General features: G+C 32.9%; 2 protein-coding genes across 2 annotated transcripts in view; one reads left to right on the top strand and one right to left on the bottom strand.

Moving 5' to 3' along the window:
- Positions 1-6,499, bottom strand: part of LOTGIDRAFT_239446 (hypothetical protein) — a gene marked incomplete at its 5' end in the record, with an annotated part of 17,866 nt that extends 11,367 nt beyond the window's left edge. Inside the window, 5 exons of the mRNA XM_009055822.1 lie at positions 1,495-1,542; positions 2,204-2,322; positions 2,901-2,954; positions 3,431-3,559; positions 6,290-6,499. Of these exons, the coding sequence (XP_009054070.1) occupies positions 1,495-1,542; positions 2,204-2,322; positions 2,901-2,954; positions 3,431-3,559; positions 6,290-6,499 (560 nt within the window). The remainder of the gene's footprint in view (positions 1-1,494; positions 1,543-2,203; positions 2,323-2,900; positions 2,955-3,430; positions 3,560-6,289) is intronic.
- Positions 6,500-13,927: 7,428 nt separating this feature from the next.
- Positions 13,928-18,039, top strand: LOTGIDRAFT_227264 (hypothetical protein). The gene is made up of 4 exons (XM_009055821.1): positions 13,928-14,066; positions 14,573-14,704; positions 16,342-16,413; positions 16,735-18,039. Exons 1-4 carry the CDS (start codon positions 14,049-14,051, stop codon positions 16,819-16,821), a joined length of 309 nt encoding a protein of 102 aa, XP_009054069.1. The 5' UTR covers positions 13,928-14,048; the 3' UTR covers positions 16,822-18,039.
- The last annotated feature ends 1,868 nt before the right edge of the window (positions 18,040-19,907 follow it).

Raw genomic sequence — 19,907 nt, 5'->3', positions numbered from 1 at the left:
ATTACAATAACATCTTTTATACTGAAATTATTACAATAACATCTTTTATACTGAAATTATTACAATAACATCTTTTATAATTATTACAATAACATCTTTTATACTGAAATTATTACAATAACATCTTTTATACTGAAATTATTACAATAACATCTTTTATAATTATTACAATAACATCTTTTATACTGAAATTATTACAATAACATCTTTTATAATGAAATTATTACAATAACATCTTTTATAATTATTACAATAACATCTTTTATACTGAAATTATTACAATAACATCTTTTATACTGAAATTATTACAATAACATCTTTTATACTGAAATTATTACAATAACATCTTTTATACTGAAATTATTATAATAACATCTTTTACACTGAAATTATTACAATAACATCTTTTATACTGAAATTATTACAATAACATCTTTTATACTGAAATTATTACAATAACATCTTTTATAATTATTACAATAACATCTTTTATACTGAAATTATTACAATAACATCTTTTATACTGAAATTATTACAATAACATCTTTTATAATTATTACAATAACATCTTTTATACTGAAATTATTACAATAACATCTTTTATAATGAAATTATTACAATAACATCTTTTATAATTAGTACAATAACATCTTTTATACTGAAATTATTACAATAACATCTTTTATACTGAAATTATTACAATAACATCTTTTATACTGAAATTATTACAATAACATCTTTTATACTGAAATTATTACAATAACATCTGACATTATTACAATAACATCTTTTATACTGAAATTATTACAATAACATCTTTTATACTGAAATTATTACAATAACATCTTTTACACTGAAATTATTACAATAACATCTTTTACACTGAAATTATTACAATAACATCTTTTATACTGAAATTATTACAATAACATCTTTTATACTGAAATTATTACAATAACATCTTTTATAATTATTACAATAACATCTTTTGTACTGAAATTATTACAATAACATCTTTTATACTGAAATTATTACAATAACATCTTTTATAATTATTACAATAACATCTTTTATACTGAAATTATTACAATAACATCTTTTATAATGAAATTATTACAATAACATCTTTTATACTGAAATTGGACACAGACAATTTCCTTCCTCGATTTAAAATATAAAAAAGAACACTGTGTTTTGTTTTGGGGTGAAATAAATGATTAATATTGTGTTTAGAACTTAAAAAAGAAGGGGGAATGTTTTTGCCAAATTGTAAATATCGAGTGTTTAAAAAGATTTTTGTCTTTCATCAGATGTTTTATAAAGAAAGAGTGTCTGAACTTGTAATAATAAATATACCAAATAAGCAATTCTGACATTGGCAAAGTGGCATCGGGTGTTTCGGAACCATGTGTACGCTCTGCACCCTACAACCGTACCATGGTGGACCTCAATTTGTTTTCGATAAAGAATTGATAAACTAACGAATCAAGATACCTGTATTGTTTGTCTCCCATCATAATCAGCGTTCTGAACTCTGGTAACCTGAAATTACAACCCATTATCATTATCTTTTTAGAAATTCTGTCGAACACTCCAATCAAATAAAATGGCTTGTTTGTAAATACCCCAATCTGATTGGCTGTATCAATCCAACCACATCGCTGTATTTACAAACTTCAGTGATACAAGAAAGGTGGCTATTGCAGGCAAGGTATAAGATGAAGTTTGTTATAACTTGACATTGTGAAGATGAGTAAAGGTATAAGATGAAGTGTATAATAGTTTGACATTGTGAAGATGAGTAAAGGTATAAGATGAAGTGTATTAACTTGACATTGTGAAGATGAGTAAAGGTATAAGATGAAGTGTGTAATAGTTTGACATTGTGAAGATGAGTAAAGGTATAAGATGAAGTGTGTAATGACTTGACATTGTAAAGATGAGTAAAGGTATAAGATGAAGTGTGTAATGACTTGACATTGTAAAGATGAGTAAAGGTATAAGATGAAGTGTGTAATGACTTGACATTGTGAAGATGAGTAAAGGTATAAGATGAAGTGTGTAATGACTTGACATTGTGAAGATGAGTAAAGGTATAAGATGAAGTGTGTAATAGCTTGACATTGTGAAGATGAGTAAAGGTATAAGATGAAGTGTATAATAGCTTGACATTGTGCAGATGGTTGAGGGTAAGTTTACCTACAAATGACTGTGAATGTTGTTAGGTTGGTCTGTAGCCAGTTCTGGTAAAATCTCAAACAATAAATCATAATAATCTATATTTAGATATCCTGTAGCTGATATTAACGCTTTACATTCAACCTGTAATTATATCCATATATCTTAATCGAATTTCAATATTATAAAGGAAAGCATCGGAGTCCAATTTGTCCAACAAAATTTCTTTTTCATTATAGCCCGGTCACATCGAACTACGATCATTTGCGATTTAACGACAACTGGAAAAAAATAAAAATAGGTTGAGGTCAATCGCGAGGAAAACTAGAGAAAAAGTCCCTATAAAATTATAAACTTTAAAACAGTCGACCTCATACAACCAGCGAGTTACGAGACGATATTGTGTTCTAACGTTTTTTCATGCGTCTTTGCCACGCGTGCACTACGCTTCTGTACCTCTCAAGGAGAAGTTACATCGCCTGTCGACACGTTCGGGAAAAGATCGGCGAACCTTGGCTTTTGTTTTGAACATTTTCAAAATAAACGCCGTTACTCGGCTAATAGTGGCACGATGTGTGGCTTATGCCACGATTATGGCGACTTTAATACTATCGAAGTCAATTTTCCTTCAAAGTAAGAACGCCATTCCGGTGTGACGGGGCCTTAACAGTTGTCAAAAATATATTGAACCAACCCCAACAATAGAAAGTGAATGAACAAACCTTCTTAAGAGCATATTCTAATTCATGTTGTTTATACTGGGGGTTAATATTGACCTGTAATTAGTGATAGAATATTCATAAATACTGTAATTATCAGATAGAACCTCGATATCAATGGTCCGGCAGCCTTGTCTTCATTTAACAAGCGCCTTTTTCTTACTTATATCAACTGAACGAATCGCTTTCTTGCAACGTTGCGAATCCGGGTCTGTGACATCAATAGGATCGAGAAAATTGTACAGAAAAAGGATATGACTGAAAACAACAATATTTTCCAAATTGGTACTTGAAGTAAATGTACCAGCTTCGGAGCCACTACCGGGTAAAAATTGAGAATTGCATCCATACACAAGTTCGTAACTTTCGTAGAAAACCAAAGGGGATATTAAGATATAATACATTTTCAAAAATTTCATTCGATAAAGCAAACAACTTAATTAAGAAATTGTTTGTTAGCCAGAGGAGGGACATAGAATAAAATTTGATTTTTATTAGTTAAATGATACTTTTAAAAAAAACTAGAATCTTACCAATATAATACCAAGTCTAGCTGTAGCATATTGTACAATCAGCCATTCATACGAGTTGGGTCCCCAAATACCAACTCGATCTCCTCGTTTTAACCCTAGTGATAATAAACCGGCAGCAAACTGATCAACCTGGTGGCAGAAACAGTTATAAACAATACAATATGTACATTCATATATTATATTAGTGAAAATAGTTTATTATTATATCACAGTGAGGATAATGGAAAGGATTGAGTTATTGACATGTTAGGGTAGAGATGATGTACAGGTTATTGACACGTTAGGGTAGAGATGATGTACAGGTTATTGACATGTTAGGGTAGATATGATGTACAGGTTATTGACATGTTAGGGTAGAGATGATGTACGGGTTATTGACATGTTAGGGTAGAGATGATGTACGGGTTATTGACATGTTAGGGTAGAGATGATGTACGGGTTATTGACACGTTAGGGTAGATATGATGTACAGGTTATTGACATGTTAGGGTAGAGATGATGTACAGGTTATTGACATGTTAGGGTAGAGATGATGTACGGGTTATTGACATGTTAGGGTAGAGATGATGTACAGGTTATTGACACGTTAGGTTAGAGATGATGTACAGGTTATTGACATGTTAGGGTGGAGATGATGTACAGGTTATTGACACGTTAGGGTAGAGATGATGTACAGGTTATTGACATGTTAGGGTAGAGATGATGTACAGGTTATTGACACGTTAGGGTAGATATGATGTACAGGTTATTGATATGTTAGGGTGGATATGATGTATCGGTTATTGACACGTTAGGGTAGAGATGATGTACAGGTTATTGATATGTTAGGGTAGTGATGATGTACAGGTTATTGACATGTTACGGTAGAGATGATGTACAGGTTATTGACATGTTAGGGTAGATATGATGTACAGGTTATTGACACGTTAGGGTAGATATGATGTACAGGTTATTGACACGTTAGGGTAGATATGATGTACAGGTTATTGACAAGTTAGGGTAGAGATGATGTACAGGTTATTGACATGTTAGGGTAGATATGATGTATCGGTTATTGACACGTTAGGGTAGAGATGATGTACAGGTTATTGATATGTTAGGGTAGTGATGATGTACAGGTTATTGACATGTTAGGGTAGAGATGATGTACAGGTTATTGACACGTTAGGGTAGATATGATGTACAGGTTATTGACATGTTAGGGTAGAGATGATGTACGGGTTATTGACATGTTAGGGTAGAGATGATGTACGGGTTATTGACATGTTAGGGTAGTGATGATGTACAGGTTATTGACATGTTAGGGTAGAGATGATGTACAGGTTATTGACATGTTAGGGTAGATATGATGTACAGGTTATTGACAAGTTAGGGTAGAGATGATGTACGGGTTATTGACATGTTAGGGTAGAGATGATGTACAGGTTATTGACAAGTTAGGGTAGAGATGATGTACGGGTTATTGACAAGTTAGGGTAGAGATGATGTACAGGTTATTGACATGTTAGGGTAGAGATGATGTACGGGTTATTGACAAGTTAGGGTAGAGATGATGTACAGGTTATTGACATGTTAGGGTAGATATGATGTACAGGTTATTGACAAGTTAGGGTAGAGATGATGTACGGGTTATTGACATGTTAGGGTAGAGATGATGTACAGGTTATTGACAAGTTAGGGTAGAGATGATGTACAGGTTATTGACATGTTAGGGTAGATATGATGTATCGGTTATTGACACGTTAGGGTAGAGATGATGTACAGGTTATTGATATGTTAGGGTAGTGATGATGTACAGGTTATTGACATGTTAGGGTAGATATGATGTACAGGTTATTGACACGTTAGGGTAGAGATGATGTACAGGTTATTGACATGTTAGGGTAGTGATGATGTACGGGTTATTGACATGTAAGGGTAGAGATGATGTACAGGTTATTGACATGTTAGGGTAGAGATGATGTACGGGTTATTCACATGAAATGAAATTTTGTTTTACGATTTTCTTACGATTTTAGTTTGGACGAATGAAAAGCAGACGAGGAAATACAGTCTGGACAATGAACATAAGTTGGCAAAATCCTGAGGCCAGAAAAACAAGAAAGTTCTTGTGGATTGACAAATAAAACTGATTTGTATCATCTAGTATTATTACTAAAGTTCATATAACAATAACACACGGGAATATATTATGGTATAACACATGTCTTTAATGACAAAGTACATAAAATCATTTGTTATAATATAACAAAATGTATCATTAAACTATGTTGAAACGTTGTGTACTTTGTTATTAATGAAATGTGTTATAACAGCAGTCTAATTATAATTAGACCAACTTTTCGTTTCGTTTTTTTTTATCAGCTTTTTAATTTTTAATATAGTCATTTCAGTTAAGGTCTAACGACAGCTTCAACGTCTTCAACGTTTGTCAAATTAACCTGTTGACCTAATGCTTTAACCAATCTTATTTCTATCTCTCCAGCACTGGCATTTTGTGACGCGGTGTTATCAGGTTAGGTCAAAAGGTCAATTTGGCGAACGCTGAAGTGGCCTGTCGTTAGACCTTAACTGAAGTGGCTAAATTAAAAACATATTATAAAAAACGAAAGAAAGTTTGGTCTAATTTGAATTAGACTGCTGTTGTAAAAGTATTATATTTTTGGGATTTTGTTTTTGTCCGCTTCTGAATGTCGTTCAAATCTTATCTTTTACAAATGTAAAAAATATTGACACTAACAGCTGCTACTAGATATCATCGAGTAGATTTGAAATTATAAATGTACGAGATCTATTATATCAATCAATACTATTGTGATGCCGCCCATAGAACTTTCAAAATAGTTCAAATAGACATACCTCTTCCAGGAATTGGGCGTTAGTTTTTCTGATTCCAGCCTCATAGAAAACACAAGCTTCCTGGTCAGGAATTCTTTCTACTGTATTCTGTAAAGCCTTGCCGATTGTTATACCTAATAGCTGTTCATTGTCGTTTCCGTGAAGATAACTCCATTTTAACTTCTTTCTTTCACCACTTGTTGTTGTGTACCTGTAATATATCATAGTCATCAGCGAAAGAAAATTTCTACTCGACCAAGAAACTTGTTCACAACAGGGTCCATCAGCAGGAGACAACTTCTAGTCGACCAAGAAACTTGTTCACAACAGGTTCCATCAGCAGGTGACAACTTCTAGTCGACCAAGAAACTTGTTCACAACAGGGTCCATCAGCAGGAGAAAAACACTGTCAGTGTCAATAAAACATGTACGGGTTCTAATCAGTACATTAACATGTACAGACAACTATATTTAAGAGTAGGCATCTCCAGCTTAAATTGACAGATGTGCCATTTTGTACTTGAATATATGTATATAGTCTTCAGAAATACTAGAATTGTACGAAAATCGCATAATAACTTTAAAAATACTTCAAACTAGAAATTTTACTCACTATTTCTATATATGTATTTTCTATTTGTCAAAGAGTATCTTAAATTGACAAGTCCTCTGTTAACTTTCAAACACAGATAATTCTGGACACAAATGGATTTGAAGGTTCAAATTTGGACTGTGAACAGTGAACATTACAACTGATTAGCTCAAATAAAAAAATTTCCCGTTTCTAAGACTAAAGTATGATTGGTCCCTTTAATTGATCAGTTTACCAATAAAAATAAATCGTGAGTTATTTCCCTTGGTCTATAAATCTACCTTTCTGATATTAAACATATTGAAGTTGTGGTTGAATTTCTGCTCAATGTGATTAACTGACCTAGTTTTAAATTATCTTTACTCATAATGAGAATGAAATGAAGTTTTATGTCCTATATTACTGATCTAAAATGGGTTATATAATACTGACAGTGGTGTGCAGTGTGCAATGAGAGGATTTGTTTCAGGAAAGTGGCGAAATCCCACTCATTTTCTCCCAATAACAACTGTAAAGGGTTTTAGATGTAACACAAATAATTTGCTGTATTAAAGAATCAATTAAGCTATTAGGGTTGAAATATTGTCAAATCATTACGAATATAGGTAGGCCAGGTTTTATAAACCAACAAAACGGAGAAATAAATCAGAGTCTGGCTGTAGAGAGAGTGGATCAGCGATAATTATCAGCAAACGACAATATAATAGCCCAGTGGCGGAGCCAAAGGGGGACAGAGGGGGGCGGCCGCTGCCCCTCGCAGACCCGAAAGCAAGTTTTTCGGGCAAAAATCTCATAACTAGGTTAAAGATTCGGGCAATCTCAGATATCTCGCCCCCCTCGCCCCCTCTCGAACGTAAACCTGGCTCCGCCACTGTAATAGCCTACGTTTACAGATAATATAATATATAATAGGTGTGTATTATATTCACAATTTTTCTAAATATCATGCATGGTAGGTTTAATAAACTATTTTTTAAATAACAAAAACACATCATAATATGAGCAAAACTCGTGGACTGTTAAAAGCACAACAATGACCCCCCCTCTGAGATGATTTCATTTTGATAATTTAGTGTCGAGTTTCTATAAATAGATAATAGTCGTCGTGTTTTTCAATTGGTGGAAATTTCTAGTAACTTATCAAGCTTAATATAGAGCTTAATTTCATCTGTCTCTTCAGTCATCTTGATATTTACTTCTGAAAGAGCTCAATTTCGGCTCTTTTTATTCGTATAACTATTTACTTTATCAGCTGATAGAGCTCAGTAATTTCATCTAATTTACCACTTGGTATATCTCGATTTCAGCTATCTGTATAGCCATCTAAATATTTACTTTACCAGCTGATAGATCTCAATTTCAGCTATCTGTATAGCCATCTAAATATTTACTTTACCAGCTGATAGATCTCAATTTCAGCTATCTGTATAGCCATCTAAATATTTACTTTACCAGCTGATAGATCTCGATTTCAGCTATCTGTATAGCCATCTAAATATTTACTTTACCAGCTGATAGATCTCAATTTCAGCTATCTGTATAGCCATCTAAATATTTACTTTACCAGCTGATAGATCTCGATTTCAGCTATCTGTATAGCCATCTAAATATTTACTTTACCAGCTGATAGATCTCAATTTCAGCTATCTGTATAGCCATCTAAATATTTACTTTACCAGCTGATAGATCTCGATTTCAGCTATCTGTATAGCCATCTAAATATTGACTTTACCAGCTGATAGATCTCAATTTCAGCTATCTGTATAGTCATCTAAATATTTACTTTACCAGCTGATAGATCTCAATTTCAGCTCTCTGTATAGCCATCTAAATATTTACTTTACCAGCTGATAGATCTCAATTTCAGCTATCTGTATAGTCATCTAAATATTTACTTTACCAGCTGATAGATCTCAATTTCAGCTCTCTGTATAGCCATCTAAATATTTACTTTACCAGCTGATAGATCTCAATTTCAGCTATCTGTATAGTCATCTAAATATTTACTTTACCAGCTGATAGATCTCAATTTCAGCTATCTGTTTAGTCATATAAATATTTACTTTACCAGCAGATAGAACTCAATTTCAGCTATCTGTATAGTCATCTAAATATTTACTTTACCAGCAGATAGATCTCAATTTTAGCTATCTGTATAGTCATCTAAATATTTACTTTACCAGCTGATAGAACTCAATTTCAGCTTTCTGTATAGTCATCTAAATATTTACTTTACCAGCAGATAGATCTCAATTTTAGCTATCTGTATAGTCATCTAAATATTTACTTTACCAGCTGATAGATCTCAATTTCAGCTCTCTGTATAGTCATCTAAATATTTACTTTATCAGCAGATAGATCTCAATTTCAGCTATCTGTATAGTCATCTAAATATTTATTTTACCAGCTGATAGAGCTCAATTTCAGCTATCTGTATAGTCATCTAAATATTTACTTTACCAGCTGATAGATCTCAATTTCAGCTATCTGTATAGTCATCTAAATATCTATTTTACCAGCTGATAGAGCTCAATTTCAGCGATCTATATAGCCATCCAAATATTTACTTTACCAGCTGATAGAGCTCAATTTCAGCTATCTGTATAGTCATCTAAATATTTACTTTACCAGCTGATAGATCTCAATTTCAGCTATCTGTATAGTCATCTAAATATTTACTTTACCAGCTGATAGATCTCAATTTCAGCTCTCTGTATAGTCATCTAAATATTTATTTCACCAGCTGATAGAACTTAATTTCAACTATCTGTATAGTCATCTAAATATTTACTTTACCAGCTGATAGAGTTCAATTTCGGCTATCTGTATAGTCATCTAAATATTTACTTTACCAGCTGATAGAGCTCAATTTCAGCTATCTGTATAGTCATCTAAATATTTATTTCACCAGCTGATAGAACTCAATTTCAACTATCTGTATAGTCATCTAAATATTTACTTTACCAGCTGATAGAGTTCAATTTCGGCTATCTGTATAGTCATCTAAATATTTACTTTACCAGCTGATAGAGCTCAATTTCGGCTATCTGTATAGCCATCTAAATATTTACTTTATCAGCTGATAGATTTCAATTTCAGCTATCTGTATAGTCATCTAAATATTTACTTTATCAGCTGATAGATCTCAATTTCAGCTATCTGTATAGTCATCTAAATATTTATTTTACCAGCTGATAGAGCTCAATTTCAGCGATCTATATAGCCATCCAAATATTTACTTTACCAGCTGATAGAGCTCAATTTCAGCTATCTGTGCAGTTGTCTAAATATTTACTTTACCAGCTGATAGAACTCGGTTTCAGCTATCTGTACAGTTGTCTAAATATTTACTTTACCAGCTGATAGAGATCGGTTTCAGCTATCTGTATAGTCATCTAAATATTTACTTTACCAACTGATAGAACTCAATTTCAGCTATCTGTACAGTTGTCTAAATATTTACTTTACCAGCTGATAGAACTCAATGTCAGCTATCTGTACAGTTGTCTAAATATTTACTTTACCAGCTGATAGAGATCGGTTTCAGCTATCTGTATAGTCATCCAAATATTTACTTTACCAGCTGATAGAACTCGGTTTCAGCTATCTGTATAGTTGTCTAAATATTTACTTTACCAGCTGATAGAACTCGGTTTCAGCTTATAATCATCTCAATATTCGCCTTTTAAACCAGCTCAATTTCAGCTATCAGTATCTAATATAATGTAAATAATATACAGATATGGCTATTAAAAGTGATAAAAGAAGAGAAGAAATCGTGTCTAATGTTTTAATATTGTTCTTTATCATGTATATAGATAACTCATAAATATTCATTAGATATTCAAGTTAAAACTTTATAGCTTGTCATGTTCAATCGCTCGAATACATATTGTGAAAAATGACCATCGGTTCATTTCTGAAACCATTTTTTTTGTTTGCATAGTTGCCTCTATTGCAGCCTTTGATAAATAGTTTGAGAGTTATCTGTTGGAGTAGCGACAACTGTTAAAATAGCTATCAGAGGCTGGAATAGAGGTAGATGTTTCGGACTAGTATACATCATGAATGCCGTTTTCGTTCGTCAATTGGACTTTCATAGAGTTTACATAGCTATCATACTTTAAAGATAGGAAATTATATTTGGGTAGATTTTTAATTCTCGATTACTGTATTTGAATCTTCTCCGATGATAATATGGTAAATAAGGGTCAGAGATAAAGAATTCGCTGACCTCAAGTTGAGGCGATAAGATTCACTCAATAAAAACTATCTCAAACTTGAATTAGGTTTGGAAGATAAATATTTCCAACATTATAACACATCGTGTTCAATTAGCAAACACAATGACATGAAACACCAATGATCTTAGTGGACTATCAACTATAGCAAACACGATGAAACACCATTGATCTTAGTGGACTATCAACTATAGCAAACACGATGAAACACCATTGATCTTAGTGGACTAACCACTATAGCAAACACGATGAAACACCATTGATCTTAGTGGACTATCAACTATAGCAAACACGATGAAACACCATTGATCTTAGTGGACTAACCACTATAGCAAACACGATGAAACACCATTGATCTTAGTGGACTATCAACTATAGCTAACACGATGAAACACCATTGATCTTAGTGGATTATCAACTATAGCAAACACGATGAAACACCATTGATTTTAGTGGATTATCAACTATAGCAAACACGATGAAACACCATTGATTTTAGTGGACTAACAACTATAGCAAACACGATGAAACACCATTGATCTTAGTGGATTATCAACTATAGCAAACACGATGAAACACCATTGATCTTAGTGGACTATCAACTATAGCAAACACGATGAAACACCATTGATCTTAGTGGATTATCAACTATAGCTAACACGATGAAACACCATTGATCTTAGTGGACTATCAACTATAACAAACACGATGAAACACCATTGATCTTAGTGGATTATCAACTATAGCAAACACGATGAAACACCATTGATCTTAGTGGATTATCAACTATAGCAAACACGATGAAACACCATTGATCTTAGTGGACTATCAACTATAGCAAACACGATGAAACACCATTGATCTTAGTGGATTATCAACTATAACAAACACGATGCAACACCATTGATCTTAGTGGATTATCAACTATAGCAAACACGATGAAACACCATTGATCTTAGTGGACTATCAACTATAGCAAACACGATGAAACACCATTGATCTTAGTGGACTAACAACTATAACAAACACGATGAAACACCATTGATCTTAGTGGACTATCAACTATAGCAAACACGATGAAACACCATTGATCTTAGTGGACTATCAACTATAGCAAACACGATGAAACACCATTGATCTTAGTGGATTATCAACTATAGCAAACACGATGAAACACCATTGATCTTAGTGGACTATCAACTATAGCAAACACGATGAAACACCATTGATCTTAGTGGACTATCAACTATAGCAAACACGATGAAACACCATTGATCTTAGTGGATTATCAACTATAGCAAACACGATGAAACACCATTGATCTTAGTGGACTAACAATGAATGACTTGGAGATTAACCTAATTCTTTATACTTAAAGCTGCTTCATCTCGGCTCAAATAGCTTGTAAGAAGGTTGGTAGGCTACAGGGAAATCGATTTGTAAAATCAATATGTATATTTATATTTATATTCCGGAGTAAAAATTTTAAGAATTCTAACTATTGCATTTTAATTGACGAGAGCTCAAGTCATACTGTTATGTTTCAGATACACAATCCTCATCAGGACAGCTATAGTTTCAGAAATAGGGTTATCTTTCTTTGAAAATTAAATCTGATACAAAATAGTTAAAATACTCCGAAAATTCGATTTTTCACCAACCCCCTCCTTTTTTTACTTCTTAATACTCTCTGTATACACTCCCCCTCCCCCCCCCCCCCTCACTCTTTCTTCTTCCGACCCTCAATTTGTCAACCTATTTACATCCTGCTATCACAAAAAGTACTTACCAAGCACTCGTTACATCTCGCCCTGGGAATGAGGTCAAGTTATTCCTATGTGTAGACTCTGTGCCTGTTAATCCACTCGAAATTCCTGCAAGTTTCACCAAACATTTATTAAAAAATCTGTTAGAAATTCGAGTTGTCACACAATTCGCCATTTTCTTTCCAGACGAGTTTTGAGTGCGAACTTCAATGATCCGTTTTGATTGAAAATTGAGTTGAATAAACTACTTGATAGATAAACTTCCAAATATAAACACAAATATAAACAACTAACTTATAGAGTTTTGACCCTTGACCTTATTTCTCATATATTGATGTAGATAATAAACAGGACCTGGCTCATTTTGTTTTTAGGGGTGTGTAGTGTAGATCAACTAAGATAAGTATAAATTCTACCAACTATATACAGGTTTAGGTATGAAGGGTTGAAAGCCGACACCAGGTCAACTATCGGAAACATTGGCTGAGGATTTCTCACTTTCAAGGTAATTAATCACCTAGCAGACGACAATCCTCGAACAAAACTGGGGCGAGAGGCAACCATTGTTGGAATAGGTTGTAATAACTCAACCAATTTGGCCATCTCTCATACACAGTTGTCGTTCCTTACTGTCACTTGCCATGTTATTGTCCTGTCAATATAACGTGGTTTCTCAGAACTCTAGTGAGCCACAAGGGTTTGTTAATAAATGGCCAAGAAAGTTGGTATGGAATATTAATGATATTATTAGTAGCTTTGATAGAGAAATTACCCACACCGTGCCATAATGCCAAGAGTTCACCCATTTGTATTGTTAAAACAGAACTACCAATGGGGCTCACAGCATTCGGTATTACAACTTCAATTACATGAAATTTGAGACGCTAGACTGAATTCTGGGAGGGGGGGGGGGGCTGTAATTGTCATACACCGAAGTCATTTTATTTGCTATCTTACAGGACATGGGTATAGTTGCACAATCTTATAGAAAACGGACATTTCGGATTATAAATGAAAATCAATCATGTGTGACTGGTTACGTTTTGGTTCAGACTGGATAAAGATTCTACAGTCTGGTAGACAGTGACTAGAGATAAATTTCCCGGCAATCCCATAATCCTTTGTAGAAACCATTGCGCCATTTTCATTGCGGCGGCTTGGTCTCTTTTTATTTCCCCAAAATGTCAGACGAAAAACAGGGAATTATCGGTACATTGAGTTTCATTTTGAAGAAAATTGTAATTTTTCCGTTTTAACAAAAGGCACATGAATTTGTGGTGGAAATAGCGAGGACTTTCTGATTTTTATTTTCAACATGCCTTCCGGAAAAGTTTTATTGAATATGTAGCAGGTTTTCTCTGATATTAGAGATAAACCTATTCGCTGTACGTTCATGTTCTTCCGATACGACTATTGTTTTACTTAATGTCTCAATTTCGGAGAGAATATATTTTTCTTCCTGTTCTACCAAATCCTATTCCAAAATCAAATTCCAGACTCTGGAGTTGGCACATGGCCTCGAATGTTTTTAATTAGGCTTTTCTTACTTTAAGTTTGTTTTTTTTTTACGGTGGAATGTTTCCTTGTGGGATGAAAAATTGTTGGACGCCATAAAATGGTCATCAGACACAGAATGCAAGACCTAATTGTACCTTGTCTTTGTGGAATGATATGAATATGAAGAAATCTTAATTTTGTTTTGTAGGTAAACGATGAAAAGATTGGATCAGAACACATTAATTTAAAAGTTACAGGACAAGATGGCAGTGTGGTCCATTTTAAAATTAAAAAGAACACACCTCTACGAAAATTAATGTCTGCATATTGTAACAGAGCCGTAAGTATACACAGAATATACAATAAAATATTTCAGATAATTCTATAAAATAATAAAAATAAAGAATTGCTGATCTAATGGTGAATTTCTCTTGGGTTTTTAACAGTCACAGAACGAGGCTTATAATTTCCTCTCAAAAGTTTCTAGCTAAAGTTTTTCAATCACACAATGTACTCTCGGACTACACAATTTTCTGAATTGCATTTTACCAATCATTTTTATATGAATTGAAATATCAACAACAGAATACTACCGAGAGTCTTAAATTGTCTTTGGGTTAATGAAAATGTTAACCACTGAAAAAGTGAATATTATTAAATATGTTTTTACAGAGTTTAAATGTATAATCACTGAACCTTATATTTCTATTGACCCAAAGACATTCTAAGACAAATGGCATAAAGTTGAAAATGTTATTTTGAATACTTATGAAATGAGAGAAAAATTGATTCAAAGCTTTATGTAGTGAGAGAGTAGTAGTGTAGTTATAAGTTCAGAGATTCTGCAATGCAACCCTTGGTCTTTTTCTTTACAACTTGAAATTGTTTTCAGTCAACTGATTAATCAATCATTTAAACTTAGTTTTATTGTCCAATCAGTACGTATATGCTTTTATTTTAAAGTCTGGACTTATCTTTATCTTTTTAAAATAAGATCCCTGATAGTTATTTCTAGATAGTTTCAACCCCTGATAGTTTTTTCTAGATAGTTTCAACCCCTGATAGTTATTTCTAGATAGTTTCAACCCTGATAGTTATTTCTAGATAGTTTCAACCCCTGATAGTTATTTCTAGATAGTTTCAACCCCTGATAGTTATTTCTAGATAGTTTCAACCCCTGATAGTTATTTCTAGATAGTTTCAACCCCTGATAGTTATTTCTAGATAGTTTCAACCCCTGATAGTTATTTCTAGATAGTTTCAACCCCTGATAGTTATTTCTAGATAGTTTCAACCCCTGATAGTTATTTCTAGATAGTTTCAACCCCTGATAGTTATTTCTAGATAGTTTCAACCCCTGATAGTTATTTCTAGATAGTTTCAACCCCTGATAGTTATTTCTAGATAGTTTCAACCCCTGATAGTTATTTCTAGATAGTTTCAACCCCTGATAGTTATTTCTAGATAGTTTAAACCCCTGATAGTTATTTCTAGATAGTTTAAACCCCTGATAGTTATTTCTAGATAGTTTCAACCCCTGATAGTTATTTCTAGATAGTTTCAACCCCTGATAGTTATTTCTAGATAGCTTAAACCTGTGATAGTTATTTCTAGATAGTTTCAACCCCTGATAGTTATTTCTAGATAGTTTAAACCCCTGATAGTTATTTCTAGATAGTTTAAACCCCTGATAGTTATTTCTAGATAGTTTAAACCCCTGATATCTAGATAGTTTCAACCCCTGATAGTTATTTCTAGATAGTTTAAACCCCTGATAGTTATTTCTAGATAGTTTAAACCCCTGATAGTTATTTCTAGATAGTTTCAACCCCTGATAGTTATTTCTAGATAGCTTAAACCTGTGATAGTTATTTCTAGATAGTTTCAACCCCTGATAGTTATTTCTAGATAATTTCAACCCCTGATAGTTATTTCTAGATAATTTCAACCCCTGATTTTATGGATCTTTATTTTCAGGGTATCACAGCTGGAGCAGTGAGATTTAGATTTGATGGAAATCCAATGAATGATGATGACACTCCAATATCGGTAAATATCTTGAATTTTCTTTCATCAGGCTGCATTGGAATCAGGTCAACTCGGACCAAAACAAACTCGCAAATATGCAAACTCAGCCCACTTTTGAAAAAAAAAAATTCATGACAAACTTGGCTCACTTTCATTGCAAACTCGAACCGCTTTTCCTCTTTTTTTTTTTTTTTTACTCGGACCAGGTTTTAAACAATTATTTACTACTATTTACTCTTCCTTTCAAACTCAATATCACATGATTTTCAAGCCAGCCAATCAACACAAGCACAACTAATTTGTTTTGTAAATATTTTTTGAACCAATTTTTTTGTATTTCAGTTGGATATGGAAGACGGAGATTCGATAGATGTATTTCAGTCACAGACGGGTGGATCCAATCACACGAATCAATCATCACCACGATAAAATATATTTCACGGACTGGGGTGTAAAATAATAACTTGTGACGAAAACTAAACGATAATTTGGTGCAGAACGTTTCATGTTTAATAACTCCTTGTCATGCTGTTTGTTGTGCACCATTATGGGACAAATTTAATCATCTCATTTTATTCAGGGCCTGCTCTATCATTCACTAATTAGTCTAATATTAATGAAGCTAATTTATAAAGTGGGTTAATGTCAGCTCATTTTGCTTGATTGTAGACTAGTTTTAAATTAGTTATTATTACATATTGTAAGGTTGATTCAGTCATTTTGTTGAAACCCCTTGACCTTTTATTGAACTTTCTCATCAATATTTAACATATTTGGAAGAGCTCATTAGTAAGATGAGGGGGGTATGTTTGGTTGCCTGTCAAATTATTTCATCTAGAGTTAAGGAGAAATGTAAGAGCAGGCCCCTGTTTATCATATTTTGTTGTATATTAGGAAATATTGTCACCATTCTTAGTTAACTGAACATTTTAGAGTGGAGGCGAGTTGTATTGTATTTTGACCTGAACTCCTCTGTGAATCAATTTTGAACTCTTCTACTGATGTATTTCCATTTGGTCATGCATTTTTGGAGCAGTTCATTATCACAAATAGGGATATTTATGTCTTCAGTATACTCTGCTTTCAATCGTTTTTTTCATTCAGAGCAATGCCAAACTTCAAGTAAGTTCAAAATTTCAAACACACTCCTCGGATTTTTCGAACTTCTTGAAGCGTGTGCTTTCATGTCCAGAAAATTCATTTAAAAAAAAAAGTGCTATATTTTTTCATTTCATTTTTCATCAAATCACTGTACAAGTGCTATGGGACTCGATGATATTTAGAGAGATGTGAACGGAAATCAGACAAAACTATTAGTGTACGTCCACGTTAGATTCTAGACATACCACTTTATATTATAGTACTAGTAGTAATGAATAAAATATAGGTCTAATTATAGTTATAACTACTATTTTTACTATTACAAAATAAGGTGGACTGTTTATGATATTGATTCTGTCCTGATTTGCAGGAATGTTTTTGCTAGGCTATAAATTGTCATTACTAGTGCTGGCCCTCGATGTTCAGTCTTACCATTCAGTTAATGTCATTGCTGTCATTTGAAATGTAGAAATTTACATGTAATGTTTTTATGTTGTGTATCCATTATTTTTCTTTCACCTATTAAATCATGGCATTTTAAATATATCTTTCTTGTCTACTTGCTGGTGATGTAGACATCGATTGAGATGTACCTTTGTCGGTCAAGGGACTGTCCATAGGGGATAACCATTCAGACAGGAGAATAAGCAGAGGGTCTTTGTTCTATTGACCGATTGAGATATAATTTGAGATAAATTTATCTTTTTGTGGAGGGAGAGAGAGGTTAATCCTGGGTAGCTGTTATAGGTTGAGATGTATATCTGAGGTCAGAGGGGCAAAACTTTAAACAGACGGCTGTCTTCATACATATTGATGTTATACAGTTGGGTGGGTTTGTCGGAGGCGCAGATATGGAGAAAGGATACATTCAGATGGGACAGACAGACCTTTTCTACAAGACAGATATTAATTGGGGGTTGGGCTGACTTGATGAAAGACAAGCTGTTTGAAATGAGAAAAGAACGCAGTCTCAGTGCTACAGACTAACTGAAATACCCTTAAATTAGTAGGCTATAGTTCTGTGTCCTGGAATATTTTCCCTCATTATATACAAACAGACAAGTTATCAGTAGCAATCCTCAAATTCTCATCATCATCTGTTATAATCTAATATACAGTCAAGTAACCTAATATATATGCAAGAATATAGGTTACACCAGTGTATATACGAAAGTGAAAAGTTAAAAAAATTGTGGATAAAACTATCATATCAATAATAGTAGCTGGTACTCTCATTCTTATATAAATATAGATACAATAGACAAAAATGATGATGTTTGACATTATTTAATATCAAAAACATAGAATACTATATAAACATAACAGATAACAAATATATGTATTTTATCTTTTCATGCTGTATTGGTCTGATTTAATATATAAACTCTAGAAATCTTTATTATTGTATTCTGTAATAATTAATTTATTTGTAAACAAACAACCCAAAATTATCCCATTGTACATAAATATTAAGTAATTATGCTTGACTATAAACAGCCCCGTCGTTAGGGTGTGGTCCATGGGGGTTGGGCCCCAGCAAGTGAGAATTAAGTACCAGCAAAACCTTCTCAAAATCAAAAAGATATAGATTTTGATATGTTTTTGGTATCTCAAAATTGTCAGAAATGAGTTCTCTGGGTCGTTAATTCTTCAAATTTTCTGAGTATAAAATCTGAGCCCCAGCACCAATTCCACCCTGGCGACAGAGCTAGGTGTAATTATTATATGATGTCCTAAAATTAACAATAGTTGATAAACCCAGTTAGAGCTTGCCACTCTCTGATTGGTTTATCAACTAATATATACATTTCTACTATCACTCCCTTCAATCAACCAGTTACACGAACTGACGTTTATTTTTCCATAAACTGTTTGTCACATGACACTATGACATCGTCAAAACAATGACACAATCTAAGATTAGTGGCAAATTCAAATAACTGATCATATAAAACAGTGAAAATTGTATTAATAAAAGTATCTGAATATAAACATAAGAATTAAACGTAAAGTTGGTCTTACTAGTATTATTGGTGTGTAAACGCAGTTGAACACGCCACAAACATAATATAGACTTCGTCATTTATTCAGTTTGTCATATGATCAATTCCTTTTACACACCAATAATACTAGTTAAGGACATCATATAATAATCATATATATATAGTCAAGATTAAATATTTATGAACAATGGTTTAAAGATGGGTTCCCTTATTTTCATTTATGGAAATGAAAATGCTAATACTTATATGAATAGAAAATAGAGGTGTTCTAATGACTTGGAAAAATACCAGTTTGTCTCACATATCCATAATTAATTCATAATTAGCTAAATTAGAAGAGAATTACCAGCAGAATTCCAATGAGTGACCGATCATGAAAGGTCAAAATGTCTTTTTTTTGTTTATCCAGAC

The sequence above is a fragment of the Lottia gigantea genome (genome assembly GCF_000327385.1).
Source record: "Lottia gigantea unplaced genomic scaffold LOTGIsca_251, whole genome shotgun sequence".
Classification (NCBI taxonomy): Eukaryota; Metazoa; Mollusca; class Gastropoda; family Lottiidae; genus Lottia; species Lottia gigantea.
This window is presented reverse-complemented; position numbering and strand designations above follow the sequence as displayed.

Bases quoted from the DNA above. Each gene is read 5' to 3' on its own strand.
- LOTGIDRAFT_227264 (XM_009055821.1), top strand. The intron at 14,705-16,341 runs GTAAGTATACAC...CTTTATTTTCAG, and splicing joins CTGCATATTGTAACAGAGCC to GGTATCACAGCTGGAGCAGT. The intron at 16,414-16,734 runs GTAAATATCTTG...TTTGTATTTCAG, and splicing joins ATGATGACACTCCAATATCG to TTGGATATGGAAGACGGAGA.